The 16,382-nt window shown below is 37.7% G+C and overlaps 1 protein-coding gene across 9 annotated transcripts in view; it reads right to left on the bottom strand.

Annotated features, from left to right (window-relative positions):
• The window catches only part of BIRC6 (baculoviral IAP repeat containing 6), a 184,054-nt gene that overhangs the window by 87,688 nt on the left and 79,984 nt on the right, over positions 1–16,382 (bottom strand). For 4 of the 9 annotated variants that reach the window (XR_005885163.1, XM_040993043.1, XM_040993040.1 and 1 more), the window contains 11 exons: positions 14,513–14,659; positions 11,820–12,007; positions 10,843–11,166; positions 10,515–10,614; positions 7,437–7,651; positions 7,070–7,278; positions 6,432–6,778; positions 5,585–5,804; positions 5,061–5,194; positions 4,384–4,521; positions 2,258–2,385 (listed from right to left, as the gene is read on the bottom strand). Coding sequence is in view for 8 of the 9 variants with exons in the window: in XM_040993043.1 (XP_040848977.1) it covers positions 2,258–2,385; positions 4,384–4,521; positions 5,061–5,194; positions 5,585–5,804; positions 6,432–6,778; positions 7,070–7,278; positions 7,437–7,651; positions 10,515–10,614; positions 10,843–11,166; positions 11,820–12,007; positions 14,513–14,659 (2,150 nt within the window). In the remaining variant the exon portion in view is untranslated. The remainder of the gene's footprint in view (positions 1–2,257; positions 2,386–4,383; positions 4,522–5,060; positions 5,195–5,584; positions 5,805–6,431; positions 6,779–7,069; positions 7,279–7,436; positions 7,652–10,514; positions 10,615–10,842; positions 11,167–11,819; positions 12,008–14,512; positions 14,660–16,382) is intronic. The other 5 variants (XM_040993044.1, XM_040993042.1, XM_040993045.1 and 2 more) reach the window with 4 other exon arrangements.

Below are 16,382 nucleotides of genomic sequence, written 5' to 3'. Positions count from 1 at the left end.
GCAGTCATCCTCTGATGTGAACCACCATACTGACGGTTGGTCTGTCCGTCTCTCACGCACACTCACTCACTTCGTGTGTCTGCCTTTCCAATGCAGCTATTATTACAAATGTTCTAGTCATTTACAAAGTTTCTCCAAGTCACCATTTAGAAAAGCCTCAGCCAGATAATACAAGCATATATAATACACAACAGCCATATAAATCAAGAGAGAACTCATACTTTCTGGTTTTCTTCCTTATTTTATTTTTCAAGTATGTGTTTATCTTGAAAAAAGTCACAGAATGACAGGGGGACAGACGATATTTTAATAATAACACGGGATCTCAGAAACAGAAGAACAGTAAACTTCCTTTGGGACTAGGGAGAAGAGCTTTCTCTGGTCCTTACTCAGTTCCAACTTTGGATTCCCATCCGTTCTGGCAAAGACCGTAAGGGTCGCTCCGGAACCACCACCCCCCAAAAAAATAATTAGATCAGATAGACAGAGACCAATAAGGAAAACTGAGAACAGACAGGAACTCACATATACCTTACTAGGACTTACATATACCTTACTAGGTATGACACAAAGACAAAGACGAGTTACTCCTCATTAAGGTATTGAAGATTTCTCTGCACACCCTCCTAAAACTGTTCTGTGCCTCAACTGTTAACATATGCATTGTTAGAGTTATAGGCCTGTTTGAACTATGCTAAAATTCGTGAAGTACAGTAAAAATCACACTGTCCTACATTCAGACACCTTGTATATACTGAGAGCATCTGTATGCATTTGCACACACACGTGCAAAAGACAAATGTATCTTTCATTTGTATTTCCAAAAGAAAAAAATGTAAAAAATAAGCCAACAATTAAAGAGCTTATTAACAGAAAAACAGTTGCAGAAAGAATTAATAGAAAAAAGGATGCAGAAACTTGGGAAGACAAAGAAAAGGATAATGGTCAGAAATGAGAAAGAACTACTGATAAACTGGACATGCATCAATCTTAGAAGCATCTCTTTGAATCGAAGAAGCTCGCCATGAAGGAGGACACGCTATACACCCCCCCTAACAATACCATATAACAATCATTTACCCAAAGTAAAATGCACAAATCCCACGTTAAACAAACAAAAGAACACTTAACAAAAACAAGATGAGTATAATAATCACAATGTAAGAAAGGGAACATAATGGAACAGTCCAAATGTAAGAAAACAGGGACGACTTCTTGGAGGTGAGTATGAACTAACACCTGCTTGAAATGAATCAGGTTTCTTCAGAGAAGTGTGCAGAGTACAGTTACATGGTGGGAGGCATGGGAGAAGAAAACTCTTAGCACATAGACAGCCTACATGAGAACACTAGTGTGGGCATTTTCAGGAATAAAAATTCAACGTACGCTCATACTTATGAAACTGAAATCTGAAGGTTGGAAAGAGGGGCAGATGACACCTATCCTAATATCTTGAAAAATAATGTGACTTTCATTCAAAGGTCAACAGGGAGTCACAAGGAACGTTAGGAGGAAATGGTATGATCAGTTTTGCATATAAAAATAATTTTGGGGGCCCAGTGGCGTGGCCTAGGGGCTAAAGCCCTCTCCTTGAACAAGCCAGGATCCCATATGGGCGCTGGTTCTAATCCTGGCTGCTCCACTTCCCATCCAGTTCCATGCTTGTGGCCTGGGAAAGCAGTCAAGGACAGCCCAAAGCCTTGGGACTCTGCACCGGGTGTGTGGGAGACCCGGAAGAAGTTCCTGGTTCCTGGCTTTGGATTGGCATAGCATCGGCCCGTTGCGCTCACTTGGGGAGTGAATCATCAGACGGAAGATCCTCCTCTCTGTCTCTCCTCTTCTCTGTATATCTGACTTTCCAATAAATAAATAAATCTTTAAAAAAAAAAAAGTAATCAAGGCAATGCCTTATTAAAAAAAAAAATTTTTGAGTGTTAAGAATAGAAAGTGAATTTAACTAAGAAGAATCAATGCAAGGAGACATTCTTGCTAGGAATAAGACAATAGCAAACTCATTTTGAAAGGCAGTAATACAGATGGGAAGGGTAAACATTCTAAAGACTTCATCAAAACTCTGTAAATTACAATTGCTGCATTTTACAAATGAAACTCAGTCCGTAAAGTGTTAAGTAATTTTCCCTAAGCTAAGTAGTCCACCAAATTTAACACCAAAGATCTAGGTGACGGCAGGTCAACCACACAAAACTGCTCAAATAATATTCCTAAACATTAAGATGAAAAATGTAGTGACAATTACCTGCTTATGATGAACAAGCTGCTTTCTGATTTTCCTAGAATATAATCTATCAAGGCTACTGCTGCCTTTTGACGACCTTGTTAAACTCTGAGTATGCAGATTATTGTTAATGAAACTCCACTGGTTACCTAACAGGAAAGGAAAGGACGTATTACTATTTCCATTGAACACACTGTAAAGGAATCTGCAAATATAAAAAAAGAAAAACACTAGAACAAGTGTGACGATCACAACAAAGCTGCTGTAGCCAAGCACAGCACAGCAAGAAAAGGACCGCAAGACGGACCCTAGAGAGGTGAACTCACCGTCACTGACCTGCACTGACCTGCACTCTAAATGACTATGGGACATGAACTCTCTGCTCTCACCTTTCCTTCAGCCTAGAAGTCATCTTCTTCCACGACATTAGCACTAGTTTTTGCACAACACAGTTTTAACAGCAAGTGCTACTGCCAGATTAAGACACATGTTTTTAGGCAGGAACCAAAAGAGGGTACTCAAAAATTATAACTAAGAATTAACAAACTAAAGCTAAATAATTAAAAAATAAATTTATACTCATTTTTTAACAGTCTGGAAAATTCCAATTCTATCTAATTCATTTAATACCTTACTCTACTAATAAAAAATCTCTGACTGTTTATACAAGTTTGTTTAACCTAAATCATCTTTTTTTTTGGTACTACCCATTACTGAAGTCTTAGTTCAAATTCTTCCAATCCTGACAAGCCGTTAATGTTGTCACAGTAGATGAACGATGTAAAGATTTGCAATGTCATTCCAATATTATACTGCAGTACTGCTCATTATAATCCTACATCAAAACCCTGTACTTTTTAATAGTATAATCACCAACAAATACAAATGAGTTTTCAAAACCAATAAAAAACAAATTCACTATCCATCATTTTCTAAAACAAACTAGCACAAACAAAAAAACACCCTAATTCAGCTTTAAAGCATTTCAAGAAAAGTGTAACATACTGAAATTCTGACATATCAGATTTAATTATTTCAAATTCTTTAATGAAAAGCATTGTTAACTGCGATGAGTAGAAAAAAATGGGTATTGAGCTTGATTTCTTTATAACTTATATACAAAGCTAATACTAGAAAAACATAAAACTAATTTCTCTGAGCATTAAATGCATCTGAACTTGTTCAGAAAAACATATTAAAATAGAAATACACACAAAAATGCCAAATAAATTTCCATTTCATAATTCATTCATAGCTCTACTTACTATAAATTGTTTCAAAGAGCACTAGAAAAATTTAATGAAAGGCACAGTTGTATTTAAAAATGAAAAGCTTGGGCCCGGCGCGGTGGCGCAAGTGGTTAAGGTCCTCGCCTAGCACGCCCGGGATCCCATATGGGCGCCGGTTCTAATCCCGGCAGCCCCGCTTCCCTTCCAGCTCCCTGCCTGTGGCCCGGGAAAGCAGTCGAGGACGGCCCAAGGCTTTGGGACCCTGCACCTGCGTGGGAGACCCGGAAGAGGCTCCTGGCTTCGGATCGGCATAGTATCGGCCCGTTGCGCTCACTTGGGGAGTGAATCATCGGATGGAAGATCTTCCTCTCTGTCTCTCCTCTCTGTATATCCGCCTTTCCAATGAGAAAATAATAAAAATAAATCTTTAAAAAAAAAATAAAAATGAAAAGCTGGGCCCAGTGCGGTATCTTCGTGGCTAGAGTCTTAGCACTGTATGCACCAGGATCCCATATGGGTGTTGGTCCATGTCCCAGTTGTTCTACTTCCCATCCAGCTCCCTGCTTGTGGCCTGGGAAAGCACAGAGGACAGTCCAAAGTCTTGGGACCTTGCACCTGCGTGTGACACCTGGAAGAAGCTGGTTCACTCGTGAGTGAACCAAAAGATGGAAGATCTTTCTGTATTTCCTTAAATCTGCCTTTCCAATTAAAAAAAAAAAATCTTAAAATCATAGAGTAAAATAAAAATGAAAATCCATGACCAAAAGAGCCTGTCCATCAAATATAATTTCTTTCCTTAAACATCACATTTTACATAAATTAAATACTGCTGGGCATCTCCATGTTATTAGCCAGACCAGGAACACTTGCAGAGTAAGTCAAAAGTGCCATCAACACATTAGTATAAACTTGTGGTACCTGTCAGAAACCTCTCCCTGTCTTTACCATTCAAAGGTTTCTTTGCAGCTGCTGCTTCGTCTTCAACAGTTGACACATAATCCAGCAATCTGGACACCAGCATAACCACCCAACTGATCATGGGAATATCGAGAACTCCTATATAGCAAGGACAGGAAAAAGAAAGAGATTCAGGTGACTATTACAGCTTATCAACCAGCTCTGATAAAACAACTGAGATTAAAAGAAAACTCTAAAGTATATCATATAACTATATACACTAATGCTTAACAGGCTGAAACTATCAATTAACATATAAACTACAAAAACACTAAAAAAAACTGTTAGACTTAAAAGCTGTAACTCAACTTACAATTTATATAGCACACATTCTAGGGTTTTAAAATTCTTGTAACAATTTTCTGGCTGAAATGAAACTCACTATCACTGACCAGAATACCAATGGTTCATTAAAGATTAAACTTATATTAAAAAATTTGGTTTTAGTTGTGACAGTACAGAAAAATCATAACAATATCCGAGTGTAAAGCAAATAAAAAGCTATAATAGATTTATGAAGTACTAAGTCAATCAATGAATTTACATGAAAAAAACAAATGTGCAGATAATAGACATTGTTAAGTATTTTATGAAAGCAGTATTTACTGGATTCTTAGGTTTTTACTGAAGACCACTACCTTCTGTCCGTCTATGCATGGATAACTGTGGCTGAAGAGGTGACAATAAGTTATCCAGAAGATTAAGTAAGCTTTCTAGTACTCCACTGTTACTAAGTGACCTTTGTCCAATGCAAGAAAGTAACATGAAGACCCTAAAAATAGATATTAAAAAATACCAAGTAAGATGTTAAAATAAGCTTTTTCCAGCTATTAGTTATAAAATTATCCACAAAGAATTAAACAATTTTACCTTAGATTCAAAACACACACTGGACATATAATGCACAAAATACTTAAAAACATTGTCTTAGAAACTGTACAGGTCCCATTAAGTTCAACAGGAACATTACACATTGTAATTCACTTGTATCTTGCACAGTCATCCTCAACACAGTGCTGTCCTTCATGGGGTATTCAGAAGACTAGCCAATGCCTACCTCATTATCTTGATACTTAATATTCACAAGCAAAGTTTCAAAATTAGACAAATAACTGAAATTAAAAACACTACTAACAAATACCTCCACTATTTTCTGACCTACCTATCTTGTGGAAAGATGAGAAGTTGCTCTGAGTTGTATAATTCCTGAAGAACATTAGAAAGAAACTGACCCCACCATCTTTCACCACCACATAGCTGTACAAGCAGAAGCCCAGTGTGTAACCGTATCTTTGGGGTTCCACTGATGCACAGGTGTTTGAAGAGCTCCTCACAAGCCTGGGCATGAAATGTGCTCTGCAAAACTGCAGGAACAGAGTGTCCTATAACAAGAGAGAAAATATGATTTCCCATTTAAGTCAGTGGTACAATCTCAAAATTTGTGCTTACATACACATTTATCTTTACCAACAGACTATATATATTATATATAATATATTATATATTTAATTTCTCCTTCTAGATGCACATGTATCTAGAAGCTCATTGTTAAACAACAAGTGGAAGAGATGAGCCAGAATTTGCATCTCCTCTCTGTGGAGCTAAGTTTAACAGGAAGACACATGGGCTAATGGTGGCACTGAGCATTATAATTTGTATCAGTGTTGGTTAGTGCTCCTGGAATGATCCAGTCTCTGGCAAGACTATGATGATACTTTATCAGGCTGACTATCTATGAAAAATCTTCAACCTTAACTGTACTTACCATTTTGCCAGAAACACAATGATGTATATGTCAATAGCACAATCCCAAGAAATAAAACCACCAAAAATCAACTCAAAAGAAAACAAGAGGGGGAAAATGCGTGACTCTAAGCAGACATTTCATCTTTCAGTTAAAATAGACATTAAAACATCCAGAAAACAGTAAAGATCCTAATTTGCAACTAAATCATAGAAAACACTAGTAGACTTTTCCAGCCTTTGAATTACAAAAAGCAAATACCAACCATTGGAAGAGTGAAGCAGGCTGAGCAAAGTGTCCAACAGGTATCTGATGGTGGTCCTCAATTGCTCCGTGGAGGACATCTGAATTAACTCTTCTGGATCTGATGTTTCACTCAGCATCTTACGACTTGAACCCAAAGCTACTTTGAGCCTCTGCACTGCATTATGAGCCAAATTTAGTTGAAGCTGTAACTGAATACAGTCTTGGTAAGCAGAAAAAACCCTACTGTCTTCCTCCACTGCCTTGTCTGGTTTTCGTAAAAAGTACTGCGCATTATTGGCACTGTTGAGAGGAGGAAGATCAATACTTTGCAAAAGAGCTTCCAGACGATGACAAGCCAAATTGTATCTGTAAGTAAAAAATAAACTAATGCTTGCAAGTTTCCTTGATACATACATACATACTGATAAATTGATTTTTTTAAAAAGTCTACAACTATTAAAAAAGAATTACTCAATGGTAAGCAATAATAAATTGATTCAATTACTTAAGCACAGTTTCCACGCATTATTACTGCAAGGTGCTAGTGCCCAACTTTCCTTCGCTTCCATAAAGCTATAGAGAATTTTTTGACAAACAATACATCATATAAAACATAATTTCAATACAGTTAAAACACTTGCGTAAGTTTCTACTAACCTGCACTGTATATCCTCCTGCAGAGCAACCATCATTGTTAAATGCTGATCAATCTCTGGCTGGTTTGCAGACTCACCCTCTCCCCTTAGAGGATCATGCATTAATTTCAGTTCACTTTCCCAAGGCAAGATATAAGTATGACCATAGTAAAATCCTAAAGGAATTTTGGCTCTTGCATTGGTACTGCCATAACGTCCAATGACAGTGATCTGAAACAAAAATTTATAAACATCCATAGTAATGTGCCATTAAAAAAATCTGAGCAATGAATTTAGATGCAATTTATACTGCAATTACTTTATATCAGAGTAAAAGTCACTGAGAGTCACAAATATGGAAAGCTATCAATTTACTTGAAGTAATTTACCTTCATGAATCTGCACACAGGAGGTGGTATTAAATCATGGAGAATTAGGGAATGAGTGCTTATATCAGTTGCTACCACCAGTCGCCTCCCATCTACCTCCTCTCCTAAAGTCCAAATGTCAATTGATAAGGAAGCCAAGTCTCCACAAGTTGGAATCAGCACATCTGTCAACAGTATTGATTTGCCAAAATCCAAAGTCACAAATCTCCTGGCTCCTATGACAGAAATAGTTCACAAAAAACTGCATCAATCACATGATAAGTTAAAAGCAGCTTAAAGCACTCATCTTAAAATATGAAACGCACTCACTAAAGTACAGAAAAGAAGAAAAGTAAGGAAGTAAAACTACCTATATCAATTCCCATTCAAAGCCTCAACCTATAGTTAGCTTAGAACCCCAACATTTAAGTCAAAAATTGCAAAGGAGTGTTGCTGTGAAGGCAATCCATTGTACATGTAAGCTTCAGTTATAACATTGCAGCCTAAAAAACTAAAACAGCAAATGTAGCATGTTAGGTCCACATGTAGTAACCTCCTTTTCAAGTACTCAATATTCTTGCAGTTTGACAAGTTAGACATATCATAGATATCAAATGCTACGCTAGTACTTGGCTTCAGTGTTCCTTTTTTTTTTAAAGAAAAAAAAATTATTGGAAAGGCAGATATACAGAGACAAGGAAATACAAAGACAAAAATCTTCTGTCTTTTGGTTCACTCCCCAAGCAGCTGCAATAGTTGGAGCTGAGCAGACTCAAAGCCAGGAGTCAGCAGGCTTTCAGTCATCCTCTACTGCTTTCCCAAGTCACACATGCAGAGTTGAATAGGAAGTGAAGCAGCCAGGACACAAACCAGGCACATCAAGGCAAAGATTTAGCCACTGAGCCATCACATTGGGCCATTGAATTCAGTTTTCTAAAGCCTTACTAAACTTGTTGAACTGTAAACTACATTGGGGTTAAGAAGCAAAATCAAAGTGTGTCTACAAATCACATAAACGATCATTAAAAATTGTCCTGGAAAGGCCCTCCAAAGGAAAAAGATGAGTGTTTGCCCGCAAATGAACACATCAGTGTCTCATTAGCTCAACAAAGTATACAAAGTATACAAATTTGCATCTCTCATTTCACATATATTAAAATGTTAGTTCATATAGTTAATTAAACAGAAAGAAGATCATTAATAGTACTATAAATCTTTCTCACTGCCTGGGTGAGGAGAGCTAGTAAATTTACCAACGCACTTTTTCCCCCGGGGCCTGAACAGCTTTGCTTTATTAACACTTTAAATACAAGGGAGTAAATTGGGGAGGGCCAAACCCCCAGCAAGGGTAAAGTAGCAGCAGGAGGAGACAGAAAACTGGGTAGACACACACCCTGGGATGCTATAACCCTGCAGAAGCTGCAGTCCCCACCATCTCCCACCAGGGTCTGGACCTGATCCCCACCACAAAGGTGGGCCTGGTCTGTGGGGCAGGTAAGTGGGCCAGCACCCTAAAGTACCCACAAGCAAAGTCATCCCCAGTGACTCTGGGACAACGGTGGGTAGAACACATTGAGCACAAGGGCCACCAAAGCTGCCACGTCGCCCAGGAGAAAGTACCGCAAGTACCCCTCTGCTGTAGGAGGGTCACGGGGTGGCCAGTCTTGGGCCCCAGCTCCTCTTCTGCCTCTAACTCGTGCCAAATCCAGGAAGCCTGGTTGGCAGCAACCTCAGCTATAGGGCACAGGTCTGTGTGGTGCTCAGAATGCTGGTAGAAGAGGACATACACAGAGCATCACAACCTGGCTCTCATCTACCATCATCACCATGCTGTCATAAAACGGGTGCCAGCTCACATCACTGCACTGGCTGCTACGGTTGTTGGGCAGGCAGCACAGGCAGTGAAGTGGCTGCCAATCATGCCTCTGTAGTGGTTGATGACAGCATACAGATCATAGCACCGACCACATTTTACAGTGAAATAAAATACCAGAACTTAAAGCACTATTTTTGATGAAGCCATTTTGCAAAAAAAAAAAAAAAAAAAGGTAATTACTAATACTCTTCTAAACAGAAGTATCTTTAAAACCAAAAACAAAAAAACAACAACAAAAAAAACAGCTTAACTCTCCTCCATGGTAGTCTCATGTGTCACAGTCATTTACTTACATGGAAAAAGCACGCTGAACCGCAATACAAAGAATTACTCAGATGTCGAAAGGCAACAGAACCACAAACTATTACTCTAAATGATGTAAGCATTAATAGAGCTGCCAATGAACAGTTAGTTTGACATAAAAAACTGTAAAACATTCAATTAATTATCCGTGAGACTCCTCCTTTCAAACCAGGAAACATTCCATTGCAATAAAGCAAAGTTGGTTTAATTGATAATATAATGAAAACTACTACTATGAGCAGTACCCACCGATACTATTTAAATCTGATGTCACTCAAGTATAGAAACAGAAATTGGTAGTACTGTAGGTAAAAACTGTCTACAAATAAAAGCATCTATCCTGACAGCAGGACTGGGGCACAGCAAGTCAAGTCAATGACCACAGAGCCATCGCCACACTAGAACACTGGTCTGAGTAGACTGCTCCTCTTCGGATCCAGCTCTCTACTAATATACCTGAGTAAGCAGTGGCAGATGGCACAAACAGTCCTCTGCTCCCACATTCGAGACCTGGAAGGGGCTCCTAGTTAAGCCCTTGCCAACGCAGCCATTTGAGTAAAGCAGTGGATAGAACACTTTTTCTCTCCCTATACATCAGTAACTCTGCCAATTTCAAGAACATATCCTTGAGTCCAATAATTGAGCAAGTAAAATGGAAGTAAATAATTATATCATACTTCAACAAGCAAAACTCTTGTCCAGATCATTTGTACAGTTTAGGGCTGAGCATACGTGCCCCACAGCAATCTTCCAATCAACTTGGTGAACACATGGTTTAACCATTCCCTAATACTTGGTAAACAGACTTATCCAAGAACAAATGTCATTTATTTGCAAATGAAAGTCAAACTAAAGAATGATAACTCATAAAAGGTCCAACAGGCTAGCCAGGTAAAATGTTTCAAAAAGTCAGTATTTACCTGAATGCATTCGCTCTATAATGATGGACTGGTGAGGTGGAGGCTGAAGGAAGTGTGAAGCATGAGAAATTGCAAGGGCCAGACCAGAACCGAGTGGATTCTAGAAAAGAATAGAACAGAATTCTATATTGATATTATTCTTGCCCTGTAAGAATTACCAACAATGCTAATCAATTAACAAGTCTCATTTCCGATGTATATTCTATAGCACTACATTTTTAAATATCCAATTTGATATATTGAGATACAGAGAAGATATACTTTTGCCTAATACAATTAGAGCTTATTTCAAATGCACAAGGCAACACCTTTTTAAAACATAATTTACCATTCTGGACTTGTTGGAATTTTTGTTATGTGCAGCAAGATTGACTGTTGGGGGATCAATGACTGAGCCTGGGAAAAGTTGTGCAAGTTCGGCATTAATCACAACGGACACTGCTTCATTGGGTGGAGTGAGTGGTGGAGTCATAAAAAGTGGTGTTGTTTTTGGAGTGGGTGGAATAACATCAGATGGATGAATGAAGAATCCGGGGGCAGCCACTGGGTTGGAAGGCACAGAGTTGTGAACAGGACCTACTGCTGTTGCTGCTGATGCTGCTGCAGCTGCTGCAGCTGTTGTCTGATGTAACTTGGCTTCCAGCTTTGCTTTCTGTAAAAGAAGTAAAAGCAATATATATGTAGACTAATCCTGCCTGCCTAGGTTGTGAGGAATACTGCTTGGGCTTATGCTATGAGGGGAAAGGCAAATAACTAGAACAACTCCTGTTTATACTTCATAACTAGGATTTTCTCAATCCAAAGATTAAAATGAAGCAGACAAAATTAAATGTCAACAGGAAGCAAAATTTTGCTCACAACAATGTATTAACAGAAGGTGGAGTCTCCTGATAACTGACAAAATCACATTCTCGACTTAGATCCCAACGAACCCTACAAAACAGCTGAAACTACTAAACTTTAATCTAATATTAATCTAATTGGTCCTGAAAGATTTGTTTTAGCTTTTACATGCCAAACAGTTAAAAGGTAATGTTTGATCGGGAGTATCTAATGGATTTTAGTTTTAAGACTCCACAAAAAGTACCATGATATTCTCTGAAATATGTAAGCAATAAAATGCATTCATGTAACTTTAATAGATTTAAACATATCACAAAACCTTTACCTCATTTTTTGTCGAAAGTGATTAGCTCAGATGGATCAACCTACTTTCCTTTACGAAAACAACGGTCATTTTTATAGCACTTTTTCAGCTTTTGCAGTTTAGAGACAGCATGAACAAAGAGCCAAATAGTCTCCAACCTGTTGCTGAAGCTTCAAAAGCTGCTGCTGTTTCTCTTGCAGCACCTGCAGCTGTTGCTCGGCTGAAGCCATTGCATGAGAGAGAGACTGCAAAGCTACCTGGGCTGCTGAACTCAGGGCTGTCGAGGCTTCCCCAACTGTCCCAGATGAAAGTCCACCTACTGCAGGAGTAACCCCGAAGGAACTCACTGGCATAAGACAAGGGAAAAACAAAACAAAACAAAACACACCAGGATGAAGAGAAGGCCCACAAAGAAACATTCGAGGCACCACACTTTATCACTATAGTTAATTTTCATTTAAAAGGAAATCTAGGAATTTTAAATAAACAAATCTTAATGACTTAAGCAATACAGTATTTCTAATACTAGTATTCACATTCTAAGGGATGTAGGAATCACACTGTTTTACATTGTCATTTTATTTGAAAGATAGATGCAAGCAGAGAAATCCTCAATCTGCTAGTCTGCCTAAATGGTCGTAACAGTTGCATCTGCACAAGGCCAAAGCCAGGAGCCCCACATGGATGGCAGGGACTCCGCTCCTGGAGCCTTCACGTGCTGCTTTCCAGGTGAACACCAGGAAGCCTCAGGGCAAAGAGAGGAGCCTGGACTCAAAAAATGGCATGCCAATAAGGTGTGTGGGCATTCCAAGCAACAGCTGAACCCTCTGTACCACAATGCCTACCCTCACAATCTAATTTCTAACAAATCATCATAAAATCAAAGGTGGGGATAAATCTGATGACAGTATGAATATTTCTCACAACTGTTTACTTGCAAATTTCCAATAGAGAAAGATAGCTGCTTTAACAGCAAACGTTAGAGTGCACTACCAGTTTTAGTGATCTGCCAGAGGGTCAAAGCGCTGCGTCCAGTCCCGACTCCAGCTTCCTGTTAGTGTAGTGCCCTGAGAGGCAGAACGCGACACCTCAAGTGGCTGGAGACCTGCTGTCCACGTTGGGGACTGAGTTACAGTCTCCCGGTGTTAGCCTGGCCAAACTAGATTGCTCCAAGTACTCAAGGACTGAATCAAGAAATAGAATCTTTCCCCATCTCTCCACCATTCCAATAAATAATGTTCTCAAAAAAAGAATAAACCAAGGACTGACTAAATGAAGACAAATTAACTGCAAAGCACAAGGCTAAGTATAAAACCTACACTAAGTCACTTAATGTTTGCAATAAAAAAGCACTATCTCCTAATTAAGCAATTAGTAACATACAATATGATCTTCTTATAGAAATGAAATTATGAGAAGTAATGTAATTTCCTCACAAATATGGAAAAGGAGGGAAAGCTAGTCATTTGCAACGTGGTTTTGTAATATCAAACAAGGGCTATGTCAAAAAAAGAGTGCACAGGAAGGTAAGCGGTTACAGCCATCTTTCAGGACCCTACGATCCCTGATCAGGACTCTGTTCCAACATACAACAGAAAGTCCTCTACGCAGCTTTAGGCTAAGCAGACTACAGAAAGAGTGCTTGTATACGAACAGACTACATCACGAAGACTGCTTTCTGTGCACGAGGAGAAATGAGTAGAAACATTCTGAAGGTATGCCAGACCAAAAAAAGAAAAAAAAATTTCTTAAGTTTAAATTCAGGACACTGACTTTCATGACAAGTATAATAAAAGGACTAATAAATGATTTTCTTAAATTTTAATTTCTTGGACATTGCTTGTTTCTATTCAATTGTGAATCAGAGTTTCTATACAGTGACAGTTAATAATTCGAGAAAAACTAATTCTGAAGCTTCTAAAATCAACATAATGTAAAAAGCAAAATTTACATTCAAACTGCTCACCATCACTGTATAACTTACACATTACGCTTAGTGGCAATAAGGACATAATGACATTCTGAATATAAATGCACAAAATTAAATTCCTTTTTAAAAGCACTCTTTTAATTATAGAACCAAGTGCAAGATTAAATTTTCTTAGACTTCTCATATGCAAACTTTTACCAAAAATGGCAAACATAATCAAACCCTTCAATTACAATAATACAAACATAAAGCTACATACCAATATTGTTAATTCTAACAAACTATTTATGCAATAATAGAACCAACTACAAGTAAACATTAATCTTGACATGTAAGGGGAAAAAGCAAATTACACACCATAAAACAAACTAAAAAAAAATGATGAGTTTCCACTGACAGTCACACATAATTCTATTTAAGACATCAATAACCTCCATGTATTTAACACATGCAAACAGTATTTTATAGAAATATCACGCCTTGTTTACTCATCTCAGTCTTTTATTACAAACATTATAAATGTAAGGTAATTCAGGAAACATCTAATTCCAAACTTAGCATACAGTGTAGACCGAGTGTGAGTGGCCACCAGTTGGCGAGTGTGGAAGGGAGTAAGGGAAAGTGCAGAGTATTTCACTCTTACACTGTTTCCTTTATGGTTGGTATTTTCCAAATTAAAGTTAACAATGCACACAGACAGAAACAAAAGGATTTAAGACAAAGCTCTAATGTGGAGAAAGGGTAGGGACTTGGGGTACTGATAGACTGAGAGCAAAATGATAGAAAACCATTTATATCCTTCCGCATACATTTCCACCAAAAACTATAGCAACAACACTTAGACAGATCATAAACAGATAGTTAAATACTTACATTGCACAGTGTTAGCATAGAAAATAAATAATAAAAGAAGGTATATACCAGTAAACGTACTTGCATCATCCCTTTCTATTCTGGTTCCATCACTAGTTGACACACAAGTAAAGTGCAGTGGTTCAACTTCCAGCAGTCCAGTCAGAGATGTAAAGCTGCCCTCAGCAGCTGTGTAACTGCTGACCTTTCCATTTCCTGGCACAGAAACAAAGACAAGCCTTACAAGAGAGGAAGACATTGACAATTCAAGTACTATTCCAATTATAATTAGAAATATCTAAATGTACATCCTTATAGTAACTTTCAACAATGGACGTGATATTAAGCAACAGGAGCTAGCAGTTACTCTGTTATAAAAGCAGAAATGCATAAATGCAAGTTAGTATCATTCACACTAAATAGAAACACCAGAATATTATTTCCTAGAACACTAACTTCAAAACAAGTGATTTAGACTTTAAATGGAGAGAGCAAAACACCAAACAATATGAAATATTTCAAACTATTAACAATACTGATCTACATGAGGAACACTGCAATGATAAAAATAGTTCACGTGAACCTAACTAGCTTAAAAAAAATACATGGAAATAATACATTAACTGCAAAACCAATGTAAGAATACAGGGGAAACAAATTTTCATAGTGGCCCTGTGGTAGCCTTAGGAAGCTAAGTATATACTTAATTACTTTCAAATTTCTTGGAATTGGCACAACTTTAAACAGAATAATTTAAAAGACAAAGTAAAACACTATTAAATATTTAAATATTAAAAGACTAAGTAATCATAAACTCGATCTACAAAGTCCCACTGGGGACCGAAAAGTGTTGTAAACAATGTTTACTGAAAAATAATTTGATAAAAGATTTGGGAGAGAAAAAAATTAAAATAAGCTTCAATCCTGATGAAACTTTTGCTTTAAAATTAAGGTTTTTTAAAGGTCACATTCTACTTAAAGAAAAACACAAATAATCAAGGGGAGCCCAGTCCTAAGTGACAAAGTAATAAAATGCTTCCCAGAAGAAATCATGAGGGAAATGGGAAAATTCAAAAAATTTCTACAAATTCATTCCCTTAGGGTGGGAGAATCCACTCAGAAAAACCCACGAAGAAAAACCCTTGTGTGACACATGTGAGGAAACGTATGACGAGACTAAACAGTTTAGATATTAGAACTCTCACACACTTCCATTCACATGGATTGTACATCTGTTTCTATATACCACAGCAGAAATATAAAAATGGAGAAGAACATGTTTAGTTTAGTCATTAACGGGCAGGCATTGCAACCTAAGTGCGTTAAACCTCTTGGGAACTCTCCATCCCATATCACAACGCTAGTTCAAGTCCTTGCTCTTCCATTTTCAATACAGCTTCTTAGTAAAGTTCCTGGAAAGATGGCAGAGGAAGGCCCAAACCTAAAACCTGATCAGAGTTTCTAGCAGGAAACGTGGGCTTCACAATGCCCAAAGACTCGGCTGCCCCAGTATTCTGGGAGTGAATAAGCAAATGAAAGATCTCAAATCCCTTTCCATTTCATTCTGCCCCTCAAGTTAATCTTTTTGAACAATTACCGCATTTAATAATATGACTGAATACTGAAAATAACAGCATATTTCAACTTAAAAAATAACTACCATTTAAGAAAACAAAAAAACTTCAAATACTGCATATCTTTTAAAAATCTGATTTATCAGAAAATAGCTGCAGAATCTGTCCCTGTGTTCTATTTGCTTCCTCTATATGCATTGTGATAGAAATATGTAAGGAAAAAAAATCAAGCCTGCGAAGTGCAGGATTATTTTATTAATCTAACATATTGAGTAACTTTAAAGTGATTTGCTTCTTAATAATTACTTACAGGGTAGTATTCTCTGAAATCTTTCAAATGCATTTATCAAACTCTGTAACACTAA

The sequence above is a fragment of the Ochotona curzoniae genome, unplaced genomic scaffold (assembly GCF_017591425.1).
Source record: "Ochotona curzoniae isolate NIBS_2020 unplaced genomic scaffold, NIBS_Ocur_1.0 contig_883, whole genome shotgun sequence".
NCBI lineage: Eukaryota > Metazoa > Chordata > Mammalia > Lagomorpha > Ochotonidae > Ochotona > Ochotona curzoniae.
Note: the sequence above shows the minus strand (reverse complement) of the source record. Positions and strands in the feature narration are given on the sequence as shown.